Below are 21,901 nucleotides of genomic sequence, written 5' to 3'. Positions count from 1 at the left end.
ATTTCGATCTCTTTGTATGTCTGGAACATGTGAAGAAATTGACAATAAAGCTGACTTTGACTTTGACTTTGATGTTAACCTGGCTCCCTATCCACTACACTACCTCTATCCAGTGGTATAAAAGTCAATTCAAAAATATAATATCGATATGCGTGTTTACTATGAACAAACCAACTGTGTGTAAACATGATTTACAGATGAGAAATAATGTAGGAATAATGCTTTACAAATATAGAATACAGCATTTAATAATAGTTTACAGATGTTTAATAACAGTGTGTAGTAGAAGAAAACAGAAACTCTTGCATAGTTGTAGGGGTTTCGATCTGGGCCAAGGTAGTGTAGTGGATAAGGAGCTGGACTAGCATGCAGTAGCCTGAAAAGGTCGGGGTTCGATTCCCGGCTTTCACTGTTATGTCAATGGCCTTCAATTTAATTGACATGTGTACGTCGCTTGAATGCTAAATGAATGAATATGAATGTAATCTTTATAATTCATTTGAAAATGTGTTGCAAGGCATAGAAAGTCCTCACTTTAGATAAGCTCACAGAATATCATTAACTAACCACTTGTAACCCCTGAGTTAATCATGAATTATAGTATTAGGAACTGGTTTCTAAAATATGTATCCTCACCCTAACTAATCTTTGGTGCATGTGTATATTGCATAATTTATTAAGTATTAACAATAATTCATAAACATATTTTAGATATAGGCTTATTCACTATGAACAAACCATTTATAACTGTGTGTACAAATACTTTATTTATGAGAATTAACATAGGAACAATGCTTTACAAATGATGAACAAAGCATTTTGTAATAGTTTGCAACTGGTTTATAATAAGAAAATGATTTCATTATAAGTGGTTGTTTCATTACTTATTAAGTATAAATCATGTACTTACAAACATATTTTTTGGATAGGCTTATTTACTATGAACAAACCATTTATAATTGTGTGAACAAATGCTTTACTGATGATAAATTATGTATGAACAAGAAATTACCAATGATGAACAAACCATTAACTAATAAGTAACAAAGGCTTAATAAATTGTGTGTAGTTATTATAAAGTGTTACCAATTTATTTATATGCCTTTATAGAAAAACGACTTAAAGTGCATATGTACATTGTCATTATGTGTGTGTGTGTGTGTGTGTGTGTGTGTGTGTGTGTGTGTGTGTGTGTGTGTGTGTATGTGATCACACAGCCTTACCACAGTGGAGCTCCTCAGCGGTCAGTGTGGCCACGGAGCGGCCCTGCAGTCTGCTGGGATAGTCACAGGTGGCGGCCGCCTGGGCGTTCCCCGACTCCGCATACTGCTTCAGCAGGTCAGCCAGCCACAGCAGCTCGCAGTCACAGTTCAGTGTGTTTGAGTCCAGACGCCTGTGCAGGACACACGCGCACACACACACACACACACACACACACGCACACGTACACGCACACGCACACGCACACGCACACACAGACACACACACAGAGAGAGAGGGAGAGAGAGAGAAACACGCACAGATACAAGCAAACAAACATACACACACACACACACACACACACAAAAACAGTGGTCATTAGCAGGCAACATTGGGAGCACAGCCTGTCTACATTCACACAGAGCTACCACTTCGGGACTCCCTTGCTGATACATCCTGAATAATCCTCTCACGCTATTAACACCCAGAGGCTGTTCAAATATCTCCAAGCCCTGGTGATAGCAGCAGTAGTCATAACAGTTTATGGAACCTCAGGGTAGAGACGGCCTCCTTCTGTCAGCCCTTCTTCCTGGCTGGTGAGACCTGACTTCAGACAGCTAATTCAAACAGATATCCGGAGCCATCGTGATATATAGTCAGAACCTTAATGTGGCCTTTATTATGAAACGAGACATGGGAGCTACGGCTAAAGGTGTCCTTGACACACAGTGCAGACTGCAGATGAAGTAAGACAGACTGTGTGTGTGTGTATGTGTGTGTGTGTGTGTGTGTGTGTGTGTGTGTGTGTGTGTGTGTGTGTGTGTGTGTGTGTGTGTGTGTGATGTGTGTGTGTGTGTGTGTGTGTGTGAGATTCGCGTGGCTGTCTTCAAAGTCCTCCCTCAGTTCTCAGTGACAGAGCACCGCAGGGAAGTGTAAACCTCTCATGGACTCAGGCAGTAAAAGTGCTGCTCTGCATGGGGCTTCTCTTATCATGTGTCCTAGTGATGGAGAGTCCATCTTGATTTGCCTGGGAGGGCCATGAGGGGGGAGATAAGAGTGCAGCAGAAACGCATCTTTCCCGTTGCGCCCTCGGCGAGGATGGAATGGTGTGACAGGCCCTTTCCAGGTTTCCAGACGACGGTCACTCTGCTGCTGACACCAATGACAGCGCACAGCTGGCAAACGCAGCTTTTCAAATGACTTCCACACTGCAGCATTTTAACTGTACTCTGGCCGAAGTTCAAACAAAACCCCACAGAGAAAAAAAAAATGGGATTGTTTCCTCTGGAGGGAGGAGAGGAAAAATAATCACGCTGGCTAAACATTGGCCGTGCAGTGTGTCTGGGGCTCGGCGCAATAGAGGGGTGCGAAGCCAAGCCCAACGAGGACCGCCGAGAACTTGAATGTGTGCGTCTCTGCTGACCAGAGCAGCCAGTGTTGTGAGGGAGATAGGGAAGCATGGACGCTTTCGTGGAAATGGGTGTCCGTCTGCCTTTTTGTTTTCCCCTTTTGAAGTCCCCACTCATTTTTGGGGAGCTCATCATATCCATGTTTACCATGCATGGCTGCTTTCCACACACACACACACACACACACACACACACACACACACACACACACACACACACACACACACTCACACACACACACAAACACAAACACAAACACACACACACACACACTGACTCACTCACTCACTCACTCATACACATACACACACACACACACACACACACACACACACACACACACACACACACACACACACACACACACACACTCACTCATACACATACACACATACACACACACACACACACACACACACACACACACACACACACATGCACGTGCACACTCACACGCACACACAAACACAGCTGGTGTCATTTCACACAGAGAAAAAAACTTACAGCCTCTTCATGGACTGCAGATGGGAAAAGGTTCCCGGCGCGAGCTGGGTGATTCTGTTGTTGTGCAAAAATCTAAAAGAGAACACAAGGACAGAGAGGACAGGATATCACATGTAAACAACTCTGAGAGCACTTCCTTCCACATGGCAGCACTGCAGAGCTATGGAGGAGGACTATCTAACATCATATGAGTTTATGTTTTTGGACATTTCTGTTTTAAACCCCTTACAAGAAAAATGAAGAGTATTATGATGACATTCTGAACACTGCAGGCTATATACAACACTTGTACAGTAGCATTCAAGAGTATGAATGATAACAAAAACAAAAGCCTACTGATTACTGGCAATGGGAGAATGAAAAAATATAGCTATGCAAATTCTAAATATTTCTATCTAATCTATACCTTAATAGCCTATTAGCACATATAATATGCTGCCCTGTAACCAAGGCTCTGTATGTGTTGATATAGATATTTTTATTTATTTATTTATTTGTTTTTATCTGGGACAAGATACTCAATTCTGCTCCCAGCAACTATCGGAAGTTATTTGGAGCTTCCATCACTCATTGCCAATTGGGCGACTACTGGACTATTGCAAAATACAAGATAAAAAACAATAAATAAAATCACAACAATTCATATAATTTTCCCTAAAATTCCTAATCCTGACACCTTTGCAAGCCCGTCTCCCCTTTCATGGACAACAATTCACATCCTTTTCCCTAAAATTACTAATCCTAGCACCTATCCAAGCCCTTCTCCCTGTTCAGGGACGACAATTCACATCCTTCTCCCTAAAATTCCTGATCCTGACACCTATCCAAGCCTGTCTCCCCTTTCATGCCTTCAGCACAGGTAGGCCTACTCTTTCTCCTAAGGCAAGCAGAAGGTCTGCACTGAATTCCACAAACAGACCGTAAACATGAGCTCTGGGAGGAAGAATTCAGATTTGCTTCCAAGATCTGACATCTGGGGGGAGTAGAGGGAGAGCAGATAGCTAACAAAAGAAAAAGTCCTGTTGGCAAATTTGAGGAAAAGTCGGTAAAGGGGCTATTTCACACAATTTGAGGGTGCTGAATTCAAATATTTTGTTTACCAAGCTCAATTTTGAGTTTTAAGCTTGCTAATTAGCATAATTAGCATGATTCACATCGTTTTTGGTTTTGCCAAAAAATAAGGCATTAATATACTCTTTATGTATCAGATATATTGTAGGACAGGACAGGAATTACCCCAATGACCCTCAAGTAGCAAATGAAAATAAGCTAAAATGAAAATCTAAATTGAAATAATAGCTAAAATTCAGTATGACGTTTAGAAACAAAATAGATTCCTTGATAATAAATTGATAGAATAGTAGGTGACTGCTTTTTTTCTGAAGAAAGTATTTTGTCACTAACTATTATGAACAGTTGTCAGTCTTTACAGAGGATTTACACTGTATTTTTTTTATTACAGTTTTTCTCGATTGCTTTTACCTGCTTAAGTAAACTAGAACCCACTTGGTCTTCATGACTACTTTCTTTGCACAGCAGAAGTAATCTCTTGCGAATGTGTTCACACATTTTCATTGGGTTCACACATTTCTCACACCCTTTTGCAAAACAGTTAACACAGGTGTCATTCAAAAGCCCCAAACTCTATTGGTTTTCCCATGCTAAACAAAAGGAAAACATCTTTTCACAGGTGGTATAGATTCCTTGCATAAGTCTGAATCTCTGATACACCTGTGTGAAACTCCTTTGCACAATTCTTCAATCAGCAATCATTCATTATACATAAGAGATGTCTGTTCTGTGTTGCTATTTGCAAGTATGGATCTAATGCACATTTAGACAAAGTACTGTATTGCCTATTTGGTGGAGAAAACAGTACAAAAGGTGTTTACTGTAGGTCTATTTCGATGAAAGTTGTAGTTCAATGAAATTTACAGTATCTTACTAGGTGTTTGCTGTATGTCTTACAATGACAGTTACATCTTGGGAGGAATGAATAAATTATTTTTTTATTTAGCACATTTTGTCTTTTCACAGTTTTTTCTGACCAGAAAAATGAAAAAGAACAGACATAGCAAAAATGCTCATTTTGAGAACTAGATTTTGCATTTTGTTGTCCAGTGTGTAATGATTGATTAAAGAGTGTTTTTGAATTGGCAACAAGTTGTAGTGTTTGAAGGCAAGATTTGCTTTTGCTGCATGTTTTAAGTGTTTTGAGAGAGTAACAGCCTTTTGCAAGCAAAATGTGTCATTTTGTCCAGAGTGCTTTTGTTCAGACACGGGTGTTAACTGTTTTGAGAACGTGATGTCAGAGGTATCAAAACGATCGAGAAAAACTGTATTATTGTAAAGGCGACTGTGCTTGCCTAGTTAAAACATCTCACTGGTGTTCTTCTATCATTCAAATTCCAGCCATGCAGAAAACTGGAAGAGTGTGCATGTTTGAGTCGTGCTGAAGAGTGCTATGGAGATTGCATTATTTGTAAAAATAATAGACAAGATATCCTTTATAGTGCAACAAAAAGAAACATTCTCCAGTGCATCATTACTGCAAATGATGCGGAAAGGGAAGTGGACCTAGTACAAATACTCAGCTATGAACTGATTATTGTCCCTGTACTGTAGCTATTGCAGATAGCGATGGTTATTTGTGAAGTGGAAATCCTCACTCAAGTGCTGTCTAGCAATGTGGAATGTCCAGTAGTGATCACTGCAAAAACTGCTCATTCAACACTGGTAATAGATGCTCAAGATCTAGTTATGTCTTTAGGACACCCATCTGACTGCAGCACATTTAAGAAGTATGCATGAAAGTTTGTAAGAAACTTCTGTATTGTTGTTTGGTATTTGTTATGTGGTAGCAAATTATGTTAACTATCAAAGAAATAGACCTAATGTTGGAATGCACACAGATATTGCAACAGATAATGGTGTAGGCCTATCTGATTAAGACCTGAGTGGTTATGACGTACTTATTAAATTACACTGGGAGCAAAGAAGACTATCTTCACTTTTTTCCCTTTGCAACTGTCAAAGAAATCCCATAAAAACGGGAAGGCCTAAAGATTAGGCTCTTCTGCATAGCATTAAGTGATTTGCATGCAGTAATTTGAACATTGAATCTAGCCTACTTTGGCTATTTAAAGGTAATTTATTGCCAAAACACCACACAATATAAATGAGCTATAACAAACAATAAAGGACTTATTCACACACAAACTACTATTTTACTGACTACGAAAATAATAATTATGTAGGAAGTTTAGAAGTTTAAAACCAAGAATTGACCAAAAGTGCACCAAATTTGAGGGGCAGCCACTGGTTAGCACTCTGGACTTGTAACCGGAGGGTTGCCGGTTCGAGCCCCGACCAGTGGGCCACGGCTGAAGTGCCCTTGAGCAAGGCACCTAACCCCTCACTGCTCCCCGAGTGCCGCTGTGGTTGCAGGCAGCTCACTGCGCCGGGATTAGTGTGTGCTTCACCTCACTGTGTGTACACTGTGTGCTGAGTGTGTTTCACTAATTCACGGATTGGGTTAAATGCAGAGACCAAATTTCCCTCACAGGATCAAAAGAGTATATACTTACTTATACTATAAATTCAACACAAATGACTCAATACACTTGGAGGAGGCCTGCGTCCTTTCTTTTCCAGATATTTTAGGATTTGGATATCGTTTCAGTATCGAGTATCAAGATATTTATGGCAGGTATTGTATCAAAATCATAATTTTGGTATTGTGACAACACTATGCCAGAGCAACTCTGTTTTCTAGATGTCGAGGATTGCAGGCTCTACCACCAACAAGTGGTGCTGCTCAATGGCATATTAGAAGAGCACATTATAAAGCTCTAGTATGGAGGCAAGCACACATACTGTACCAAATCCAGTGTTACTAGAAGTAAAATGTTTTTTATTTGTCGGTTGTTGCTGACGGTATGCAGTTCTGCATTAGGCTTATTCCTGCTATCTAAGTTCATATGTACTGTAGGATATATTCTGAGTTGAAGGTTATCTGTGCAACTTGTTATTGCGATGAAATGCATTAAACACCACGAGTGACTCACTATGTTAGCAATAAAAATATGGTTGTGTTTGATTAGAATTTCCTAGTTTATTACATGTTACCTGTAATCATGTTCCCATTAAATACGTTAATTAACTATAGTATGGCTTCTTTAATGCTCAAACATGTATTTAGAGAACACTTTAATTTGGTTTTAGTGATTACTTTTGAAATCAACCCAATTTAGGGAAAAATAAGCATAACCCATTTAGGCTAAAGGGTAACCAACTAATCTAAGGGCCTGTCCACACGGAGACGCTTTTTAGGTTAAACGCAGAGGTTTTGCTTCGTCTTGGCCGAGCGTCCAAACGAATCCTGTAAACGCACTGCCCGAAACGGCACTTTTCTGAAACCTGGTCCCAGAGTGGAGAAATCTGAAACCCGTTTGAGGGCTAGTCCACACGTACGAAACCGATCTTTTTTTCCTCCGTCTTCCCTGAAACCGCATCAAGAATATTTGCGTCCAAACGGATCCATCTCAACACGACTCAACACGTTACTTCATACCCCAGGCCTATAGGTGGCACTGTTTCTTTACAGAAATTGACCAAAGTTTGTGCTTTTTTGTACTTTGTGCCATGCACTAGCGAAACCGCACATCCTGCTTGCGTATCGATGATGTCATCGCCACACCTCAGCTGCCCTGGACTTGCACTTATAGTATTGCCTAACAATACTAGTTTTCATACATGACATTACCTACGATTACACTCCGTTAAGATAAATATCACAACTGATGCTGCGCAGCGCCGATAGCTTATGACTTGGTGGACTGTACCAGAGCCCGTCTACGGAGAGCCTTGCCACTCCGTATTAAGTCCCATTGTACCGAATTTTGGATGCAGTTCCACCAGAGTTCCACTGGGGGCGATCGCCATGAGTGCAGAATGAATGGGAGTCAATGGAGCTAGACGGCTAAAATTGTCTCTTTCACCTGATTGTCGTTGACAAATCTCAGATTTGATTGTAGTTTGTATAACTTCAACATGGGTTATAGGTCAAAAGTTGAATGAACGAGTACTTATGTCCTTTTGATTTCTTACAGGTTGGGTCATTGTTGCACATAACACGCTAGCATTGTGCTAATGAATGACGTCATTGACACATTTGAAAGGAAATTTGAATTCGAATACAATACTCAAATTACTTGAAAAAAAATGATATCCCGAGAAAAGTGGATTTTGAGGGGTACAGCTCCATAGACCTCCATGCATTCTGCACTCGTGGACGAGCGCCCTCATGTGGAACCACAGAAGGAACTGCAACCAGTTCAGAAACCGGAAGTTTTCCGAGTGGCAGTTCTCCTTATTAGACATTCTCTGACTGTACACTGTTTTTCCCGGTGTTTTTTTATGCATTCTAGCTACTGTCAGTGACGCGAGAGAATTTAAGTTATTAGGAAAGTGCGGTGTAAGTTTAGGCTACATTAATTTGTGCGTAGTGCCAGTGTCATTAATTTATTTTACATGTCTTACAACATATATACATGCATTCACAGTCGAGTGAAATCAGATATAAGCATACAAAGACGCTTAGAACTCACGTTAAGCCGATGGTAGCAGACTGAATTCGAATGCACGATTTGATGCAGGCAAAAGTATTGACTGTTACTAACGAAGGTTTTATAGCAATATTATAAATGTGGCGACAGAATAGCCTAGAACTTGGGTAAGCCTTGCGTTTAGTAGTCTAATTGCGGTGATAGCCAAAACTAATCACGGACTATCCTACAACCAAAGAAAGTAAAGGTGATTAGTAGGCCTACCTGCGTTAGCCAAATAAAGGACGGGACTGCACCCTTCACAAACCGTAAAATAAAGTTTATTAGTTTTACAGTTGACTACAGTTGACAGTTCACCATCAGTCCACACAAACAATTCTGGTTTCCTTGCACTAGCCATTTCGCTGTAGCCTATTCTGCCTGTTTTTAAAGCGCAAGTTTTGCAAGTTTTGGTGAATTTCTGTAAAGACACAGTGCCACCTATAGGCCTGGGGTATGAAGTAACGTGTTGGGTCGTGTTGAGATGGATCCGTTTGGACGCAAATATTCTTGATACGGTTCCAGGGAAGACGGAGGGAAAAAAGATCGGTTTGGTACGTGTGGACTAGGCCTAAAATGGTTCAACTATTATGTTACACAGTGCAGTACCAGGTGTTCTGGGCTCACATCGGCAATGTCAGAGATTACATCCTCCAGAGTAGCATCAAAATGAGTTTGATGCCGTTATTTAAAGACAAATATAGAACAAGGCTGGACATTCATTCCTCTGTAGCCTGGACTGAAAACAACATTTCAAAAACAGAACAATCACAAGGGAGTCATGAGGGAAATTGCTTGTCCTGATGTTACAGGAATTTTGGAGCACATAAAGATCATCTGTATCTCCTACTCCCTCCGCCCTCCCCCCTCTCTCTCCTGCGTCATGAAGCGTAAACAAGACACTCCTTCAACGAATGCTCTCTGTTTGATTTGATTACTAGTGCACAGAGTTCTTCTTTTGGACAGTTCTGGATAGAGAAGCAAAGGTGAAAGGTTAAAGGTTAGGGCAGGTCTTGCCACTCACAGGCGTTCAAGCTTGGGCAGATGAGCAAAGGACTCAGGCTCTAAGGACTCAATGTTGTTGAAGTGCAGATACCTGCAAGGGAAAAGATTTACAAAAGGTCAAGAAAAACAGACATAAAATAATGATAATAAAAAAAAACATATCACTAGCATAACATAACACTGGCATTCACCAAACAAGCTAAATGCATACTAGTAGAGTTGTATGTAGGAAGTGGCATGGCAGTGGCAGTAAGCAGTAGTGCATTGTTTGGAAGCTCAGGAACGCATTTGTAAACTTTATGCTTCTGTGCACAGTCCACAAAGACACCTAAAGGAACAGGGCTTTTTGATTTATGCTACACCCCCATTAGTAGCAAGGTCATGACCCTTTGCCATAAAAAAGACACACAGCTGGATAAGTAAACTACTCTCAAATGGCTCATGGAGAATGAAAGCAGGGAATACATACTAGAACCCAATGTCATATTCATGTAAAATTTCTATATGAATGTTTGTGAATCAGGCAACACATGAACTAAGCAAATGTCTGTGACATACTAGTGGAATTAAATGAGAAGCATATGTTACGAGAAGCAGAAAACTCTGACTCATTACATACAATTGAAGTGTTAACATTATGTTTTCTACTGATGGAGAATGATACATCTTACCAGAGCAACCATAACTGGGAGAGTTGTTACATATGCACAGACCTTATCCAAGTCAAATATCCAAGAGAAAACACAGCAGAATGATTTGTTGCACTTTATTGGCATCAGCCAGAAATGTGGCAAACTCGTTTTCAAACATGTTCTTTCACAGCAAGTGTGTGTGTATGTGAGTGCATGTGTGTGTGTGTGTGTGTGTGTGTGTGTGTGTGTGAGAGAGAGAGAGAGAGAGAGAGAGAGAGAGAGAGTGTGAGAGAGAGAGAAAGAAAGAAAGAGAGAGAGAAAGAAAGATACCTGAGCAGTGACTTCATTATGTGTTCAATCATTCCTAACAGCTGAACAAACAGTTTCCCCTTCAAGCATAAGGACACAATTACAATTATTCAACCTTGTGTCCAAAAGGCTCAACTGCTCTGTCACAGTTTGGGAGATCCCATTACTTGAACAGCTTTGATTTGTGCACTAGCAATTGTGTGATATTTTAATACTACTGATAAGAAGACAAATATCTGATGGTAAAGTAAAAGAACGACGAAGACAAATCTCATTATAAAACACTAGGCCTGTAATGCACAGTACTGCATACTTGTGGCTGAAACACAAATACAAAAAAAAGGAGAAAACACAGCTATAGCGTTGTCATCACCAAATAAAAGAGTTCATTACCATATGGGAATTCCACACAGTTAAAAGGCAACAGGCGGCCTTAGTTCTAATTTCTCTGCTATATAAATAGTCATTTGTTAAGAATGGATGTGGTTTGGAGGCTGGTGAAAGCTCTTTAAAAGGAGGGGAGGGGGTGCACACGGCTTGTTTATACACGTCTCTGTTGAGAAGCAGGCATGCTATGGTAATAACCTGCAAAGAATGCTACAATACTTTACTTTCCATTTGATTTAAAGCATACTCTGCCTGCTTGGTATGCAATAATCTCTTACTAAATGGAAGAACAATATAAACTACTCTCCTGAACATTAAACATTGTGCTTCAATTAATCACTTCAAATCCCCTTTCAATGAAGTGCTCTGTGAATGCAATAGATTGTCTGAGAAGGGGGTTATATATACAGGTTGCAGAGGGAAAGAAGAAAGCTTGTCTGTAGCTATGGAAAGACAACAAACAAACAAACAAACAAACAAACACACAAACACTTCCGATGATGAAATGTCAATCAATGTCATAATGCACATTGCATAGGCTTACACAAGTCTGCAGGCATGAGCAGAGAATAGTGCCTAGAAGTTAAAACACAGAACTAATATGTCTCGGAGTTCACTGGTTTGGGGAGTGAACTCACAGCTGATGTGGGCAAAGCAATGTCTGTACCACGACTGGGCAGAACACAGGAGTGGCAAGCTGGACAAGATGAGGCAAGCAGCAGGCTAGAGGACACAGGTAGGGCACAGACCACCCAGCAATGGCTGTCAGAGGCTGCTGACAAATCGGCACCAATACCAGATACCAATACCAGCCACTCACTTGTCAACTGAATGACAGACATGGGCGCCAGCACACATGCTCTAAACATGCAGGGGCTGGAGGATGCAGCGGGTAGTAGTGGTGGTGGATGGGGATGCTACACAAAACGCTCAGTGCACACACGGCATGCATGGAGGGACCATCGGGAGCTTAGGGTTCTTCATTTGCGTCCCTCCAAGTCCAAGTATACAGTGTGCTGCCTTGCATTCAGCTTTGGGCTTACAAGCACAGGGCTGAAGGGAGACAAACCCACCCTGAGCTTTGCGCCTCAAAGCTATGCAAGGTGATCTGACAACTGCAAAGTGGAGCTGGAGCTTGGACTGCAGAATGGGAGAGTCCCTAAGTGGACTGGCAGAGGACATCAGGGAAAGGTCAACGGGCTACAGAGGTTAGCACACGAAGCACACGAGGAGCAAAGGAGGCGGAGGGAGGACGAGGTCACTTACAGTTGCTCTAGAGAGACAAGCCCCTTAAATGCCTGCCTGTCAATTGACTGGATTTCATTCTTGTACAAATAGCTGAAAGGAGAAATAATCAGTAATATTAGTAACACACAAAAGGGTACCAACTGCTGGGGGAAATGTAGACTACTTTGAGAGTCAGTAATTGCTGCCAGAATGAACAGATGTAAGGAGTCTTTAAGATGGGGAATTCCATTACTTGTATAAATTATCACGTTGCTTGTTTAAGCTACTTTCTCATGGGGATGCTGTCAGTTTGAGAAACCAGCAAGATAATTTATAAATTCACAAGTACAGTAATGAAATATTAGTAAATCATAACAGCAATATGAAGCTAGTTATCATCATGGGACCAAGTCCATTATGTCACCAATACAAGGGCGTTAATTATGGTAAAGTATCTCCAATCAAATTCACAGCTGGAGGAGGCCATCATTTATATGTCAGAAAACTGAAAAAGGAGACACAATAAAACACAGAGACTATATCAACATTATTGTTGGCATTGGAGTGGCAAAGTAAATGTTAAAAATGAGAGGTAACATGATCAGGTATATAAAATTATAGTCTAACATCTGAAGACAGCAAACAGCCATTCAATAGATAGTACCTTCTAGAAAGAAGAAGATTTTGTTATGAAGGAGGGTATATATTATTTCACAAATATAGTACAAAACACACCAACTCCTAAATATATTTATACAGATATAAATACTATGGCGCTTCAAAGCCTTCTATCCAATTAAACCATGCATGATTGTTTGGCTTCCTCTATCCAATTAAACCATGCATGATTGTTTGGCTTCGAGTGCTGCATTGCTGTGCTTTGCACCACATCTGGTGACCACACAATAACCCTCTTGACATGAGCTGTTGCTCTGGTGATGGCGACTATGACTCTGAGTCAGTGGTGTTCGTGGGAAAGAGGAATCTCGGCCTGAAAAGTCTTCTCTCCAGGGGCCGTTTGGTGGTGCTGGGAATTGGCGGGCCTGCATTGAAATCCAAGAGTGCTCAGTGGCCTTTTCCAGTGGACTCACTATTATTTACAGGCAGTGTACGCAGCACACAGCAGGAAATTAATAGTGCTGTCCTTAAGCGACTGCCTAGCACTTAACAGCGTCTGGGTTGGACCAACTGTGAAAAAAAGCAACACTGGTGCCAAAATGGTTGCATTATATATTTCAACAACTGAGCTATTGTTTTTGGACAAATGCCTTGACAATATTGTCCAGGTTAACATTTTTTTGGGGGGTGTTCTCAGCATGAAAATGATACTCTCGTCCTACAAACACATTAGTCTGACAACGGGAAACCACTGCTACTCAAAAACCCACCTTATGTCCGTCACTTGTCTGTGTGTGCAGGACATTCTAACCTGACCTCGACATCACAGAGCTGACCTGTGACCTGGGTGGTGCCAGTTCATGTCACTTTATATAGCCTGTGGAAAGGTGTTTCATGATGGATATACAAAGGCATCAGTCGTCTGAGGGAGCACATCATGACAGCCCACTAGAATGACAGGGCAGTTTGCTGTGATCACAGGGGCTGTACTTCAGGGCTGTCTTCAGATTAGCTGTACAACACCCCGACCTTCAATTAACTATCCACAACAAGCCCATGGGGGCATATAGCCTGGTGATTATAACATAGTAATGGATACAGTGGGGGGTTGAGGGAAGGCGGCAGGGTAATCAGGATAATGGGGTGCAACTTCCAGAGGCTTGGAGCTAAGGAAGTGCCATTTGCTTGTGATGTTTGGGCCGTCCTAGTGCAGCTGTGGTGGTGATACTGAGAGGAATATGCTCAGTCATGGACAGGTGTGCAGAGATGTGAAAAGGCCAAAAGATTTCAGGGCTGAATGAATTACTACTGGAGGCAGACACCCCAGACCGGTTGCTTTTCTTACTGAGACAGAAGGCATCGTAGGAAAGCTTCCAGATGATGGATATTACATTGGCCGACATCTGATTACATCTAAGAGTGGGAGAATGTTCATGAAACATGCAGCTACCCAGTAAACTCAACTGAAAACCTCATTGCTTTGCCTCCCAGTGCATAGCAACTCCAGCAACACAGTCTTTCATGGACACCAGCCAACAGACACAACTGTTTACATGGCAAAAAAGCGTATAGACATAAAGAACACCAACACCCACCCCTGTAGAAAGAAATACCAACATTGGATTAAAAAAATATACAATGTCTTCCAATGCCAGATTAATGGCACTAAATTGTTGATAGAACCTTGGAAGAGTCAGTGATTAGGGTTGGGCGAGGGGAAGGTGGAGTATAGAGGAACGCTTCAGACAAACACCTAATATCCAGTCAAATGCAGACAATACCACCACTGAGGCTTATTGCTTGCTAATGGGGCTATGACTAACAAAGGCAGGAACTCTGCCATGCCCCCCTCCCCCATGCTAAACACAGCTGAGGCTGGTCTCAGTGCTCTGCATGGTCTGGGTTTTTAAAGGGGGAGGGGAAAGGCAGTCAGACAGATACATTCAGGGCGATTAGCCATTAACCTCAAGCAGGAATGTCTCGGCTCACACTTCCCCTAAGTTGTTCAGTTTTCATTAAGAACAATGAAGTTGAACAGGGATCTGTGTGATTGAGGATAAAACTGTTCCCCAGCTTTTTGAACTTGGACAGAGTTGAGTTATGTTGAAACAACAACTGTCAGTGCGTCGGGTGAAGTTCAGCTTTTGTGAAAGCTGGCACTGGTGAACAGTCTTTGGTGTGTGTGAACTTGGGCTAGGATTTGAGGATAAATCTCATTAAAGGCCTGTTAAAAACAGCTTTCTCTGATCAGACATTCTTTTTTAGCTGCATCTGGCACATTCTGTACACACTATTTTATTTTCATTAGCATGGGATGATAATGCTTCATAGCATCTAATAAAAACAGAGACAATCATCAATCAATCAAGAGCAATTTGTGATTAAAAGGCTAAACTTACAGATATTTCAGGTTTTCCAGATCTTCAAAGGCTCCTCTAGGGATTCTTCTGATGTGATTGTTGTTTAAGAGGCTTAAAAAGAAGCAAATCATATTAGCTTACATGATCCTAAGGGTATTCTCAGAATTTCAGTATTTATTACAGTAACCAGTCTGATGGAAGATAAGAGAGCCACATCATTGGCTTAACCATTTAAACTGAGCCATCAAGTGTATCAACTCCCAAATTCTAAAAATTGAGGTGTCTTCATGCCTTTGACTTATAGTCGGAAAAAGCCTAGTTAAGTAATACACCTATACACATGCTCACTTTTATTTCTCAACTGAAAACAGCTGCCTTCCACGTGCAAGTCATGACGGTTGGGAAGCTAACAGTGAGGAGATCACATGGAAAAAGAGACTCTGTAGTGTGGCAGGTGGCTATTTTCGTGCTAGACAGACACTAATATTGAACTTTCTCATGGTTTGAGGACAAATGAGGCACAAAGGTATTCTTGATTGTTTGAGCTGGAGACTGACATTGCATTGCAAAGCCAGACAAGACTTGTTGTTTGTGTACTAAACTGTTAAAGAAGTGTAAGAATTCCATCACAATATTTGCAACTGGGGTACTTGTGGGTTGCGTTCAGTTTGCTGGTGGAAGTTAGTCAAGAGCGCAATCAGAATTGGATGAATGGATAAGGTTGCAAGCTAGGAGCAAACCTAATTCCCACAGATGAAGAGTATATGTTTAAAAGCACATAAGGAGGGCTCCACAGAGAGGGCAACTTCATCAGAGACCTCTAGATTGAGGGTAGATGGAGAGGGTCCATCTACAGTGACATATGGTACTTACAGGGTGTTGAGGTTCTTGAGTCGTCTGAAAGAGCCTGGCTGTAAGTCTTTTATTTTATTGAATCTCAGGTCTCTAGAAAGAAAAACAAAGAAAAAAGACAAATGAGCCATTCACATTTTTGTTCTACAATTTATGTAACATACAATATTTGTGTTGTAATGTCATTTGCACTGACTGCATAAAAGTATTTTTTTTTATCACAAAATCTGTGGTAATTAGAGATCCTTTATACTATTGGCCAGTTGTTGTTGGCAACAGAAGAGTTTTTTTAACTTCCAAGTTTTCTGAATTATCATGATGATGCAAAGATGCTTAAATATGAAGCTGAAAGCAGGTAAATGGCCATTATGCTGCACAGAAAGCATTTTAGTTTGTAAAGGGGAGGAACATACTGTAAGTAAACAACAAAAACAGTTTGCCATGAGGTCACATTGCTGCAACAAAAGGTCCCAGGATAGAGCGTACATGGATTTTAGCCTTGCTCTGTGTGCTATGTGTCTTTGCAAGTGAAGGATCTTGGCTACTCAGTTGACAGCAACTTTGCCCTAAAAACCTGACCAGACTGATAGCATTGATGCTGACCCATCCTGTGTGCACCAAGGCAGACAGAGAGACAGTAACCAACCACAAAAATGCCCAGACAACAGCGGGAAATCGCCATAATAAAGATAAAGCTGTCTACACAAGCATAGCTAACTCATCTACCAAGCACTCCCCTCACCACATAGTCTCTCATCAGCAACAGACAAGAGCTGAGCATGCTCATCTAGGAACTGAGTCACAAGGCGCAAACATAATAATAAGAGAAAAACACAGTTTAACAGAGGCAGCTGCTTCTATGGATGTGTGTAAAAACCACACAGAATTTCAGCGTTTTAGCAATGACCATTTTTAACCACTGAGATATAGGGTCATAAATCTGTGTGAAGGTACTGTAGTAATCAAAGACTGACAGAACTCTTTCTGTTATAGCTTATTTCTGTCTGAAAACAGTTTACTTGTGTTACTTAGTTACAGCAGGCACAACAGCCACCAGAGCCAAATCATAAAACTATAGATTCCTGCACTCTGCTTTCTTCAGTTTCTTTGCAAACGTAACAAAAAAGATCTGATTTTTAAGAGCAGGGCAAGATGTTTTTGGGTCATCCATTCCACGAAAAAATGAGAAAGAAAGCACAGCATCTGGATCGTATTATAGAAGCAGGCTTTTTATATTGTAACCTCTCCTTTGGAAGCACTTACGTCCCTGTCCATTAAGACGGTGTAGAAACTTACTGCAGGGATAAATGGTGTATTTAGCATACTGCTAATCAACAAATACACATTCACCATAAAAACGAATGGCTAAGCCGTAAGCATCTTGCAACTCATTACGATTTGATGTATTCTACTTTTACAATGACATCATATCAGTGCATATAGGCCTTGAAAATGGAAGATGAATTCCAAATCATTATTCCAGTTATTTATGCAAGGCACAACTTTTATGTAGTCAGCTACTTACTATCAATATACATATTCAGTAAACAACACAATGACATACATGCATACATACATGTGCATGTGATGTGAAATGCTCGGTCTTACATGTCCAAAATCCTGAGTGCCATCCAGAATTGTAAGATCATTAGACAGACATTGGTTTGTGTTTATGGCGTGGCATATTTGATTTCAAAAACATCTTGGCTTGAGTAGGACATGCCATTGCTTTCTGAGAAGAATCCTTGTATGCAGTAGATGTTGAATGCTCCAGTTGTGCCAGAGGTGCTAAAGGTAACAGCAGTAGCTCTGGCAGGATCACTTGCTGTCTTTGGTGTGGTTCTTTGGTTTCATAAATCATAACTTAAACTGTGGGTGAAAGTAACCTGAGAAGAAACCTCTATAATGTCAGGATAACAACCAAGGGCAAATCCAAATACAGTCAAGATAAAGTCTGGGAATGTTACAATGTATCAAATAAAACATCCACCTCTCTTGGTTCACCCCTTACAAAAGGCTTCCAACTTAAAAGGGTGAGTGTGGTTATGTGGAAGTTTTTTCAAAGGGATTCCAAGACAAGACTTGTTTGCTTACATTTCATAGAGCCTGACACTGAATCCTCATCTGAAATGTTCTCTCCCGGTGCTGCCGGCACTTTCTGCACAGCAGACACCCAGACCAGGGGACAAGACAAACGACCTCTTCAGCCTGACAGCCCCATACACACCTCCCACCTATAGCGCCAGCACAGCCTGTACCAGAATGTGTGTGTGCATGCCTCTTGCACACTGCACTGTGGCCAGTGTGGCATGCTCCAACAGGGGCTGCCCGCATTGTGGGAATCCTTTGACGTGATGCTCCAGGCAATGCTTTCAGCAGAAGTGCACAGAGCCGTTTCATTTGATGTACACTGTGGAAAATATTGCATACCTCAGGATAGGAATCTGACGGACAGAATTCCATTGAGTTGTACTTGAGTGAGTGGCTGAGGAGAACTCTGCCTGCAGCAGTACTACACAGGGAGGACTCCTCATTCCATATATCAGAAGACCGTGATATTAAGTTATGCAGGTTAATCAATATCTGTACACATGGAGGCCAAGTAGTAAGACAGATTTTTAGAGATTGTCAGTCAATGGTTTCATGGCAATATAGGAATTAGCTCACCAAGCCGATTTCAAAACCTGATCTAAACCTTTTTTCCAGACACGACCAAGTGCATGAAAACTGCTAGTACATCCAGTAAAACAGCATGAGGGCTTAGTGTGTTTGTGTACTGTTACATTTTGTTAACTGTACATATGAATTAAGAGAACCAGACATCACTGGAATTTTCATTACATTATCAAAATGCAAAAAAGGTCTTGATCGTCTCCAGAGGTTTTGTTATCCAGCTCATGGACCTGAATGACAAACCATACACGGTGCTAGAGCCATGTAAAAAGGAGGTTGAGTTTAGCTGTTTGGCATATCCATCAGGAAGTGCAATATTTGCTCCATGTAGATGTATGTCATTCAACTCAAAAGGTTCCATTCAACGTCAATCCTTTCAACACATTTTCTTCAGCTGCAGAGAGGACACATTGTCAGCGGTTGTTCAGCGGCTTATCAGAGGAAGGTCACTTGGGATGTTGAGTCATTCAGAAAATAACAGGAAGAAACAGGGCACTGCTCCAATAAACAGACCCACTAATTTATTGGTTTTTGTTTATAATTCTCTGGAGATATTTTCATCAGCAGGAGGCTGTTCAAAAGTTTTGGAAAAAATGAACCGGTCATTAAGAGATCTTTTGGGGATTTATACAAACATCTACCAGAGCGCCTCTATTCCATGTTGGCTTCACATACCACCTCTGGTAAAAATAATATAAGAGCATGAAAACCAATGTCTGTGAAAATTCTCTTTTATCAATATACTCTTGCAGTATCAAGTTCAGGAACTGCTTCTTCCAAATGGAATCATGCCCCTTGAGCAGGACATAACATCTGACTAAGAAAGCTGGCAAAACTGAAAGTGAAAAATAAATACTCCCATGTCCACCAGGCACAACATATCAGAAGCTGATCTGTGAGCTCACAGTAGTTGAAACACCACAAATAAAAGGTGCTCAGACTTAATCGCCTCCAAAATTCAAACCAGTCGAAGCATAGGACCATCCATAAGACCAGAGAAACAACAAAAGTTTCCACCAAAGATTCTACAGAGCACTCCGCTCTTGGTTTCCACACACTGTCTGTCCTATTTAAATACCCGTTTGAATTCTGACCAGGCTGATACAGTTGCTGGGATACGTGGACCCAGTGAGATTGGAGTGTGGTGATCCAAATAATCGGTGACTCATAGCTTGTCAGGGCAGCGGTTTGTTTATGCTCCACAAAATTCTGTTCCTTGGCAGGGAGCTCCCAAATTAATGGAGCTTGGATTCACCAACCAGGTGCCAGGATTGGCAGGCCTGACTGGGGGGAGACACACACACAGAACATTCAAGGATCCATATGCCGGGGAAACAGGCTTTGATTTGTAGCTGTACATTATATAGTACATAAAAATGACATGCTAAAGTTTTGGGGGACCACTTATTTTCTCAGCATGAGCAGATACAAACAGATACAAGAAGACATATCAATGCATTGACTCCCCATACAAATGTATATACCGTAGTTTTATGGGCTCATGCAAGGAGACCGCTTCAAAATGAACAGTTTTAAGATGTTAGGAAGAGCTACCACTTAAATATAACAATCTCTCTATGGCCTATATGTCCTGCTTTACAACACCGGCTGTCAAAGCAGAAGTCCTCTCAGAGTCATTTTTTGTGGGTCAAGCAGGTAAGATCAAGGGAGCAAACAAACTGAAGCTAACTACATTTAATCACCGTTGAACTTGTTAAAGTCTGCTTCAGGTATGTAAAGTACCTATACCTTATGTAATGACATATGACAATGTCCAGAGGTGATGGGTTCACTATTTGACAAGAATGTCTCTGATATTCTCGTCATTCACATTATACAAGGATACAAGGAAGTTTATTGTCACATGCAAATAGTTACTGGATGTAAGAAATGCAGTGAAATTATGTCTGGTGTCAGCCTATTTGTGCATTAATGGGGGGGGGGGGGGGGGGGGGGTAGTGCAGTAGAAGAGGGGTTTAGTAGATTAAGTGGCAAGGGCTGCATAAGAAAGGTGGGGGAGGATTGGGATTGGGTGGGGGGCACCAACAAGGAGCACCCAAGAGCAACAAGGGCAAGGAAAAACTCCCTTACTAAGGAAGAAACCTTGGGCAGATCCACGGCTCAAGGGGCTAACCCAACTGCCAGGGGTCTTGGTGTGTGTTGGGGGGATGACAGGGGAGATGGGATAGTGTGCTGTGTGTTGGAGTGCAATATGTGTGTTGGAGAAGCTTCCTCATGAGACAATGTGCTGTGTATGTAGGGGAGAGGGGGGGGGGGGGGGGGGGCAGTGTACTGCAAGTATGGTGAAGGGACTTACTATTGCAAGCAGAGTACTGTATGTATGATGTATGTGAGTGATGACAGTGCAGATGTGTGTGTGGGCGGGAGGGGAGTGGAGCAGTGACTGTGTGTGTGTGTGTGTGTGTAGTGTGTGTGGGGGTAGGTGGGGGCAATTTGCTGTAAGTATGTAGAGGATATGTGTTGGAGAAGATCCTGAAGACAATGTGCTGTGTATGTAGGGAGGGGGGGGGCAGTGTGCAGCAAGTATGTAGAGGACCTGGCAGATTGACCGCAGACAAAAGCAGATGTCACATAAATCTGCTGTCCTACAGCTCCTCATTAGCATTTCACTTGTGTCTTGTACACACTGAATGCAATTGCATAACCTCAGAACTAAAATAATTTAGCTTTACAGTAACTGCCATTTAAACGCCAAATCAAAAGCTCATTATTATCCAGGAAGTGGGGAGACAACCACAAAAAAAGACCAATGGCGAGTGCACTGGGGCATTATCTGAGGTCATTGTTCAATTTCCCTGAGCTGAAGAGAGTCCACAATCCTGGAGGGGAAAACAAGAATGTGACGTGATGGCAAGAAAATCCATGACAACATTTAGGGAACAGGATGCAACTCTTGGTGTTATTGGTTCACAGCCTGCCAAGGGATCCCACAGGGGAAATTCCACAGTCCAAATGTCCACAACGATAAAGAGCACAGAGCGTGATAACATGACCAGCCATGTTTCTACCAACACTGGGCCATTTCCCTATCTACCATGTATTAAGAAGGTTCAGACCTTCAGAAAACTGAAATATTACTTAAGTACTGAAATATTCTG

At 41.5% G+C, this 21,901-nt stretch overlaps 1 protein-coding gene across 4 annotated transcripts in view; it reads right to left on the bottom strand.

Moving 5' to 3' along the window:
- LOC121693026 (peroxidasin) overlaps positions 1 to 21,901 on the bottom strand; it is a 57,491-nt gene that overhangs the window by 27,150 nt on the left and 8,440 nt on the right. Inside the window, exons 1-7 of one of the 4 annotated variants that reach the window (XM_042072167.1) lie at positions 17,686 to 19,387; positions 16,131 to 16,202; positions 15,297 to 15,368; positions 12,319 to 12,390; positions 9,744 to 9,815; positions 3,114 to 3,185; positions 1,224 to 1,393 (exon numbers count right to left, since the gene is read on the bottom strand). In XM_042072167.1, coding sequence (XP_041928101.1) covers positions 1,224 to 1,393; positions 3,114 to 3,185; positions 9,744 to 9,815; positions 12,319 to 12,390; positions 15,297 to 15,368; positions 16,131 to 16,202; positions 17,686 to 17,693 — 538 coding nt within the window. In that variant the 5' untranslated portion in view covers positions 17,694 to 19,387. Of the gene's footprint in view, positions 1 to 1,223; positions 1,394 to 3,113; positions 3,186 to 9,743; positions 9,816 to 12,318; positions 12,391 to 15,296; positions 15,369 to 16,130; positions 16,203 to 17,685; positions 19,388 to 21,901 lie in introns of those variants that run through there. The other 3 variants (XM_042072166.1, XM_042072164.1, XM_042072165.1) reach the window with 3 other exon arrangements.

Source organism: Alosa sapidissima, chromosome 19 (genome assembly GCF_018492685.1).
Source record: "Alosa sapidissima isolate fAloSap1 chromosome 19, fAloSap1.pri, whole genome shotgun sequence".
In the NCBI taxonomy this organism is placed as follows: Eukaryota; Metazoa; Chordata; class Actinopteri; order Clupeiformes; family Clupeidae; genus Alosa; species Alosa sapidissima.
This window is presented reverse-complemented; position numbering and strand designations above follow the sequence as displayed.